Source organism: Peromyscus californicus, unplaced genomic scaffold (assembly GCF_007827085.1).
Source record: "Peromyscus californicus insignis strain IS unplaced genomic scaffold, ASM782708v3 Scaffold_4__1_contigs__length_199733344, whole genome shotgun sequence".
NCBI lineage: Eukaryota > Metazoa > Chordata > Mammalia > Rodentia > Cricetidae > Peromyscus > Peromyscus californicus.
This window is the reverse complement of record NW_026294562.1, coordinates 25,902,614-25,911,605: the sequence shown is the minus strand read 5'-3', so window position 1 is coordinate 25,911,605 and position 8,992 is coordinate 25,902,614. Positions and strand designations below refer to the sequence as shown.

At 44.9% G+C, this 8,992-nt stretch overlaps 1 protein-coding gene across 4 annotated transcripts in view; it reads left to right on the top strand.

Annotated features, from left to right (window-relative positions):
- The first annotated feature begins 1,107 nt into the window (after positions 1-1,107).
- Positions 1,108-8,992, top strand: part of Hectd2 (HECT domain E3 ubiquitin protein ligase 2) — an 83,164-nt gene continuing 75,279 nt past the window's right edge. For 3 of the 4 annotated variants that reach the window (XR_008222917.1, XM_052761148.1, XM_052761150.1), the window contains exon 1: positions 1,108-1,270. Coding sequence is in view for 3 of the 4 variants with exons in the window: in XM_052761148.1 (XP_052617108.1) it covers positions 1,139-1,270 (132 nt within the window). In the remaining variant the exon portion in view is untranslated. Of the gene's footprint in view, positions 1,271-7,108; positions 7,290-8,992 lie in introns of those variants that run through there. The other variant, XM_052761149.1, reaches the window with a different exon arrangement.

The window sequence follows — 8,992 nt, the reverse complement described above, 5'->3', positions numbered from 1 at the left end:
AATTTTAACGTTCTCGCCCATAATTTATTACGAAGGTTTATTAAGGATTACTCAGCAGTTTGAGTATGTCCATCTGTAACATATAAACGGAAGGGGACTGGGGATAGGAGAGAGGGAACGAAGGATGGAGCAGAGAGCGAAATGCAGGCGCGTGGGCACGGGAAGGGAGAGGCGGATTTGGCAGTCATGAGGGACCGCGGGCTCAGAAATGGAAAGTGTGGCCTGGCCGTCCTGCCCCGCCGCGTGGGTGGGAGGGGAGCACGGTGTCGCATTGTCCTCTCCCGACCCTGGGCTCTTCTCCTGTAGGATGAGGCCACGGCAGGACGCACAGGGACAGGGTTAGTCCTGAGGGTGCTCAGGCGAGCAGCCTCCCGGGGACTGGAGGACCCGCGGAGGAGGCAAGGTCAAGAGGCAGCGGGGACCCCGAGCCGGCTTCGTGAGCGGTGGGGACTTTAAGGGCCAAAGGCCGGGTCAGAGGTCCCCGGCTCGCCCGCCGCTCTGGGCGGAAGGAAAGCCGGGCTCGAAGTCCGTGCCCGGTCCTCCGCAGGCCGGTCGCCCTCCCGAGTCCAGACCCTCCCACGGAAGCCCCACCGCGCGGTCCCCAGCTCCTCGACTCGGGCGACAGCTCGCTCGCAAGCAACATGGCGGCCCGGCGGCCCGGCTCCCCCTTCTTCCCACCCCTACTCCCCCACCGGCGGCGCCGCCTCCTCTGCAGGTCCCCTCGCTGGTGACGCCAGGCCGCGGCCCGGGAGCCCTAGACGACCCGCGCGGGAGAGGCGCGCGGCCGAGTGTGCGAGCGGGGCGCCCGCGCGCGCGGAGGAGGGGGGGCGCGGCGGAGCTCGGCGGTCGGCCTGGGGCGCGCGCGTGCGCGCTGGGGGGAGAAAGGCGGGGGGCCGCGCGGCGCGGGCACGCGCGCCGACATCCGGGCTCGCGGGGCCGCGCGCGCGGGCCGGGGGCGGAGCGGCGGCGGCGGCGGCGGCGGTGGGAAGCTGCGGCCCAGAGCCCTCTCGCGGCCGCGGCAGCAGCAGCAGCAGCGCCCGCCACGGCTGCAGTCCGGCCGCCGCCGCCGCCGCCGCCGCCGCCGCCGCCGCCGCCGCCGCCGCCGCCGCCGCCTCGCGCCCCAGCCGCCCGGCCCGACATGAGTGAGGCGGCTCGGGATCCGTCGCCCGGCGCGCCGCCGGCCGTGGCCGCGGCCGCCTCGGAGGAGAGAAAGGGGAAAGAGCCCGAGCGGGAGAAGCTGCCGCCCATCGTGGCGGCCGGCGCAGCCGCGGTAGGTGCGGCGGGGGTCGGGGGGCGGCGGGCGAGGACGGCCTGGCGAGGGGACCCCGGGGAAGTCGCGCCTCGAGGGCGAGCGCGGACACTTGGGAGCCCCGCTGTCCGCACTCGGGCAGTGTGGTCCGCGGCCCGACGCTGGGCGTTTGCTTGTCTTCGGGGGGGTCTGGCTCCCTACTTTCTCCAAAGGGTCGGCATCATCTGTTGGAGGAGCAGAGAGGTCAGGAGGGCGGCCGTGGGTTCCCACCGGGATGGAAAACCTGCCTGGAGGGCGCCGAGGCAGCGCTTCTCTCTGCTTGGCTTTTTCTGCCCTTTCTTCCTTCAGACTGAACAGACTCCGGGGCGAGTTTCCACCTAATTCTGACCTTTCCGTTGCTATCTGGGGAGTGGGAGGTAGATGCATCCCTCCTGCTTTTATTTTTTTTTTCCATGTGGTGCAGACATGTGACTTAAAGGAGAGGGGCTTTATCTTCTTTTAAAACTCAGTTATCTAAGCTTAACAGGGGTAATTTGCCAGCTGGATTTTCAAGGGTTATTTGGAAGGCGCTCTCAGCCTTCAAACTACATACTGCCAAATGATGTCATGGGACATCATCCCTTCTTCCCTTCCCCGTTTGTACTTGTGGTTGTGAGTCTGGTTGCTTATAATTAACCTCTGATTCTGACATTTTTATTTGACATACTATTTAAATACTTGGGATAAGTTTGCTTTCATGTATTTAAAAATTATGACTTATCACGCATCTGTACGTGACAAAATAGTAAAAGTTTAGGGAATATTATACATTTTAAATTTTCTACTTGCAATTAGTTTCTTGAAGCCGCCCTCTTAAATGACTAAGAACTTACTAAAATAGCTCGCTGCTCTTTATAAAATATTAGTATTGGAATAATGTTATGATTTGGTGGTTTTCTCAGAAATGTCTAAAGCCTGTAATAACTGACAACTCTTTTATCCTAAGTCAGTGCAGCAAATCGTGGACAGCAATGACACATTTAAGAGTAGCTACTGCTGATTGGTAAATTGCAGCTGTGGTTAGGGATTTCCTCGGGAAATGCTTTGAAGCAATTTGTCATTAAATTGAAGTCCTGGTTCCTGCTGGGGGTGCCCTGGGTTTTTAGAGCTTATTATGTAGGATTTCTTAACCCCAATGTGTTTTGTTGGTTTGTTTGTTCTCAAATCTGTGTGTGTGTGTGTCTGGTGTGTGTGTGTGTGTGTGTGTGTGTGTGTGTGTGTGTGTGTGTGTGTGTGTGTGTCTTAGTGTGAGTGTACACGTGTGGAGGTCGGGAAACCTCTGGTGTCAGTCTTCATCTTTGAACTTACTTGAGACAAGGTCTCTTGTTTCTGAGCCTTCATAAACCAGCTTTCCAGGATTCTCTTTATCTCTGTCTCTTATTGATCTATAGGAGTGTTGGGATTACAGACGCACACCACTGAACCCATCTTTACGTGGGTTCTGAGGATGTGAACTCAGATCCCCACACCTAGAGGCAAATAATTTTACCTGCTGAGCCATCTCCCCAGCCTCCCAGCAGTTTTTTCCTGAGGTAGTTATTAAGGGGGGAAAATGTATCTGTTTTTAGAAGCAATTATATGAATGATTTAGTTTCTAAAGTCAAGTACCTTTCCCCAAATCTATATTTATATCAGTGTAACTGAAAGAAAGGTTTGTAATAAAAAAATTACAGAAGTTGATACAGTGTGGATGTAAGTCTAATGTGTAATATTTGAAGCCCATAGGTCTTTGTAATTTCAAGTTTTTCAGATTTTGAGAGGGTAACTAAGTACATATACTACATGTAATATCTACAGTGAAGTCCCAGCCAATTTCTCAGAATCGATTATATTTAAAACTGTAGGAAATATATTGTCTGATTATGCTAAATAGAATAAGGTTAAAAACTTACTTGCCTCGTGTCATTTCAAGACAGATTCATGTTTTTGCCACCAAATGAATTAATTGCAAAGATTATTTCAGAATTGTGGACTGGTCAAAAAGACTATAGTTTAAGAATATTTTAAATCTTGTAAGTAAGCATTGGGGGAGAAAACAGTTTGGAATAGAAAACTTGGGACTCTGAAGGGAGTTTCTGGTGGTGCCTTGACGGGTCTATCAACAGGTACTGCTGTTGGAATTTTAAATGGCACTTTAAGGGAACAGTATGTGTATTGTGTATTTGTTAAGGGCATTTTCAGAGCTGAAATGTTTGAGGTATCACAATAAAAGGTCTAAGAAAAAATATGCTGACCTGAAAGTCAGGGAAGGCAGCAACTGGGGTGACTGACTTCTCCAGTGGGGGAGGCTCGGCGGAATATGGTGGACAGGGAAGGACAGTTTGCTGCCTCTTGGGTTGTTTTCGAACTCCTTATTAGTTAAGCAGACCCAAGGTTTGTTTAGCAACCTAATTGGCATCTGTAACTTTGGGGGGCATTTTAGTGATTCTTCCTTTTTGCCCAAATTAGTAGCTCTGTCTTTTCAAGTTGAGCTTATGTTATGTTTCAATCCAAGTGGCCCTGTAGCCATGGCTTTTTCAGAGAATTGGTGTGCCGTGGTTATGACAGTGTGGACACAGGCAAGAGTGACAGCTCTAAAGCAGAGGCCAGATCATGTTGATCCTAAAGAAGGCTAAAAAGTTTAGGCTGTATTCTGAAGGTTTAAAGAGGGGATGAGATATTCCCTCTAGGATGGGAGAGAGAATGCTAGAAACAGATAAATCCTGACATTCCCTCAATGCCAAGTGCAGTTCCATTCAGAAGATGCCTGACACAGGACTCAAACTAGATGAACCATAGAGTTACTTTGGTAGCATGTTGAGGTCCTGACTCACAATCCCACCCTAGTTTTCAGCCTTTGATGAAACCACAGTAAAATCACCTGGCAAACAAACTCTTTCAGTCAGAATTTCAGAGAAGGAAGTGGAGACATTATATTTTTCTTTTAACTCCTTGGTGTAGCTGAGAGTGAAAACTGATGCTGTATATAGTGAATTAGGAGATCCATGAGCATGGCCCAAGATAAAGATAAAGAATTTGAAGTAGTGTGTGCGTGTACGTGTGCATGTGAAGGGCCGCCGATGGAAGTCCTGAATTCACTCAGGGTGACAGACTGAAGTAGAGACAAATATCATAAATTAATTACATTTATCATTAATTAATATGAATATCATTAATTAATACAAATGTTAGAAAAACATGGCAAAAAAGGAGAGGCAGACTTAACTGAGGCAAGTGAGGATAAGTTTGATTGCTTTAGTATTTAATGAGCTGAACAGGAAAGAGAGATTCTCCATGGAATGGGATATACCAAGGAATAAAATGGATTCAAGAAATCTAAATTTTTTTTTTTTTTTTTTTTTTTTTTTAGTTTTTCGAGACAGGGTTTCTCTGTGTAGCTTTGCGCCTTTCCTGGAACTTGCTTTGGAGACCAGGCTGGCCTCGAATTCACAGAGATCCGCCTGCCTCTGCCTCCTGAGTGCTGGGATTAAAGGCGTGCGCCACCACCGCCCGGCCAAGAAATCTAAATTTTATATAAATTGGGGAGGTGAAGAGAAATCAGTTTAAACTCTGTCTGCCTGCCCCCACCCCCGTGTGTGTGTGTGTGTGTGTGTGTGTGTGTGTGTGTGTGTGTGTGTGTTTTGCAGAGGATCAAGCACTCAGGGCATTGTGCACATACATTCTACCACTGAGTTAGATCTCCATCCCTAGTTTAGAATTTCAAAGGGAACTTTGCCCACAAATAGAAGACTCGGAACTGTGTCAAATAGGTAGGAGAAGAGTTTGAGAGAAAACACAAGGTGCATATAGAGGGCAAGAGTGAAAAGTTTGTGTTGTGTATAAATGGGGTTGCTGGAAGCCCTGGACCAAGGTGGAACTACCAGTCACTGAACATGTGTCATGCCTAGCTTTGCACTAAATGCTGCAGAAACTACAGACCAAGTTTATCTACAGGTCCTGCCTCAGGTGATTCGGGACTGATGAGTAAAGAGCAAATCAGTATGTAAACATCACAATAAGCTACAGAAACAGTTTGCAGTATAGGAGATCGGTGTGCTCAGAACTGTGCAGACAGGCCTTGAAGCAAAGGTAGTTATTTAAGCTGGCTGGCCATTCAAGGAATGGTGGGATCTGGATGAGCAAAAGAAAATACGCAAGGTAAACAGTGGGGAAATAACATGAGCAAGCCTTCAAGGGAAACGTTAGGAGCGATAAAACAAGCCCAGTGGGAGCATGCTGGGGACTTGTGGGAGGGAAGTAAGAATGCATGGGGGCTGGAGAAGTTTGGACGTTTCCCCTGTGGCTAATGGGAAGGAAGCCTTTGGAATTCTCTGAATAGAAGAACAACCTAATGAAATTCCTGGTAGTGTATAGTTAGACTGGAGGAGGTAGGAAGGAAGTGAGGAAGGAGGGTTGTGGCCCGTGCTTGAGATGACAAGCACATCCATTGGAGTGGTGACCACAGACCACAGTGGTGTCCACAAAGTGGACAGGGTGGAAGAGTCCACACAGTGTGGAACCTAGGTGCAGGAATGAAAGAGAAGAAAGATTAATATAGGGGAAACAAAACCAAACAGTTTTCCAGTGAAAATTTCTCAGAAGGAAAAAAAAGGCACATAAAAAAAAGCAGTCCATCCAGTAACATTCAAAAAATGTGTGTGTGTGTGTGTGTGTGTGTGTGTGTGTGTGTGTGTGTGTGTGTGTGGTTGTATGTAAATGTAAATTTACCTAAATGCTGCCCAGCTTATCATTTGGAACAGTCTTATATATGGAAACTTGTGCCTTTTGTCTGATGTATTCTAAATGATGGTGAATGTATCTTACATAATTTAATAAACTACAGATTTTAAAAAATATATGTGACCTGATGTGGTGGTACATGCTTTATCTTGAGTTCCAGGAGAGTCGGGACTACATAGCAAGCCTCTCTCTCCCTCTCTCCCTCCCTCTCTCCCTCCCTCTCTCCCTCTCTCCCTCAAAAGTGTATATAATAAATAGTAACTGTTGAGTACATGCTCTGAGCTATCCATTTTTTCATGTGTCGTGTGTCATTTAGTCAGTTAATGCAACCAGCAACAATCACAACAAACCATTGTGTAAGTTATTATCCCATTTTTTCAGGACAGAAATTTAAGTCAGATTTCTTATACCTTGCTAAAGGGTAAAAGGATACTCAGGTACAATGGTTGTTTCAAAAATATGCTTTTCCCTATTCTAAACTCTCTGTGTCCCTCTCTGGTGGCAACATGTGGCACAAAGAGCCTCCACCTAAAGCAGTAATTCCAATTTGAAAAGGAGGATGCCATCCAGCAACATATTTGTTTAAACTTGTTTCCAAAGATAGGAATATTATGGGAAAGAAAATATATTCTAGAATATCTGATCATTTGGTTTTAATGTTATGGTATGAATATGTAATTAAATTCTATATAAAACAAAGGAATCTGATAAAGTTAAAAATAACCTCTCAGAGAGATTAAAATAGTCCTTAAAGAGTTTTCAGTTAAGAAAAGAGGAATGGTAGCTATATAAATACATATCCTGGGTATCTAATTTTGAGTGGATTGTAAAGTCTCTCAACTTTTTTTTTTTTTTTTTTGGCTGCAAAACCAGAATGCACATCTGCTTATCCTCCCATTCTTGCTTAGCCCAGGATTTGGAACAAAAATAATTTGACTATATTTAACAATTGGAAAAAAATGTGTTTATAAATTGTGAACTAGAAAATGCCCCCAAAATGTCAAGTGTAAGACCACTTTGCTATTTGTAATTCTTTGTCTATGAAGTGAGGAAAATAATAATAGCACCTGTATCACATAATAGATATGAAATCTAAAATAATACACAAAAAAATCTACATCTGTACTGAGAAATTGTAAGTCAGCCAGCCCTTGCTATTCCTCTTATTTTGGTACTTTTCTCCTCAGCCCTCTGTATGGAGTGTAAGCTCTGTACCAATCCATCCCTTTTCCAGGCCTCACAGAATGAAGAGATGCCCTGCACTCTGAACTCTTCAAGACTGGTATATGTGAGAATTCATATGAATTTCTTTTTGAAGAAGAAAAAGTAGCTGCAAAAGGGGTATCAGCTTAGTGTTACAAGAATTAGCATGTGCTTTTGGCGTTGTCTTAAAATTAGCTTCCTTGGTTTTAGAGTTGAGGAAAAAAAGATCCACAGTGGCTAAATGAGGAAGTGAGTGGAGCTGAGAAGGCTCTGAGAAGCTTTGATACCTGATTTTTCACCTACTTTTTCTAGCATTACAGTTAAATGTATGGGTAAGATGTTTTATGTTGATCCTTATACAAATAACTAGTTGTTCTTAAGTTGATATTCCTACCTTAGGAGGGATCTGTGTGGCATTTTAGATAAGAGTTAAACTATTGTTAAGAATGAATATAGTTGGACTGGAGCGTAGCCCAGTGGTAGAGCACTTTCCCAGCATGCACAAAGTTATGTTCCATCCCCAGCCCCAGAGGTGGGGATCAACGACTGGAATGACTATAGTTGAATGCATGGTTTAAATATAAAATTTATTGAAATTTTACTAATTAGGTTGAATTGAAAAGTTATTCTGAAGTTTAGTTATCAAAGGTACAATAAAATTAACTTGGTGTTAATTCAAAAGTTTTTATTAAAGAACAGCAAGATTCTTATTAATTAGTGGTAGGATTATGACCTTATTCTAAAATAGTATTTGAGTCTGGAGAGATGGCTCATTGGTTAAGAGCGCTTATTGCTCTTCCAGAGGACTGAAATTCAGTTCCCAGCACCCGTGTTGGATGGGTCACAACTACCTCTGACTCCAGCTCCATGGGATCTGATAACCTCTTCTTGCCTCTGCACACCTGCACACTTAACGCACATACCTACGCAGACACAGCCAGGCATATACACAGATAAAAATAAAGCCTACAAGTATTGTGCTGTGTAAGAGCTTCTCCCCCCCCCCTCGTGTGTGTGTGTGTGTGTGTGTGTGTGTGTGTGTGTGTGTGTGTGTGTGTGTGTGTGTTGTGAAGCAGATGAATACATCTCAGAGGCCACCTTGCCTCCGGATGGTAAGTGAACACTGAAGTTCAGTGCTGAAGTGCTGATGCCTGTAACAGTCAGTTGTTGGTTGTTGTTAAGATTAATTACATCGCGACTTCTTTTTTTTTTTGATTAAAGTGTATTGGTTTATTTTAGTCTGTTATGGGTAGAATTATCAAACTGCTGTGCATGTATAATGGTACTCAGAGGGTCTGTTTAAGCCAGTAATATAAAACAGCTCTTCTGGGGAATCTATGGTTCTGCCGTATGTCTCAGAAAGAGCAGAACCTCTGTGGCCAGAAAATGACTACATTTCCAGTCATCTCCCCCACATGTATTTTTTTTAATTAAGAAAATTTTTATTCATTTTACATACCAATCACAGATCCTCCTCTGCATTGTGACTTCTGTAATGGAAAATAATGTTAGTTTGAGCTTAGAGTCTTGTAAAAAAAAAAAAAAGTAAACTGTATCTTCTGTGAGCCTTGTGTCAATTAAGTAATAATAAAATTATTTCAAAATCTTTATCTTTATTAATATCCTATAAAGGATACAGTTCATATAAAAATTCTACTTGGGGACTGGTACTATGTAGTTTAGAAAAAAAGTTCACAAATTAAGAGTACCTGAAAATTCACAATTTAAGAATATAAAATTAGTATTTGGGATTTTGTAATCCAGCGTCAGGGAAAGAATAAA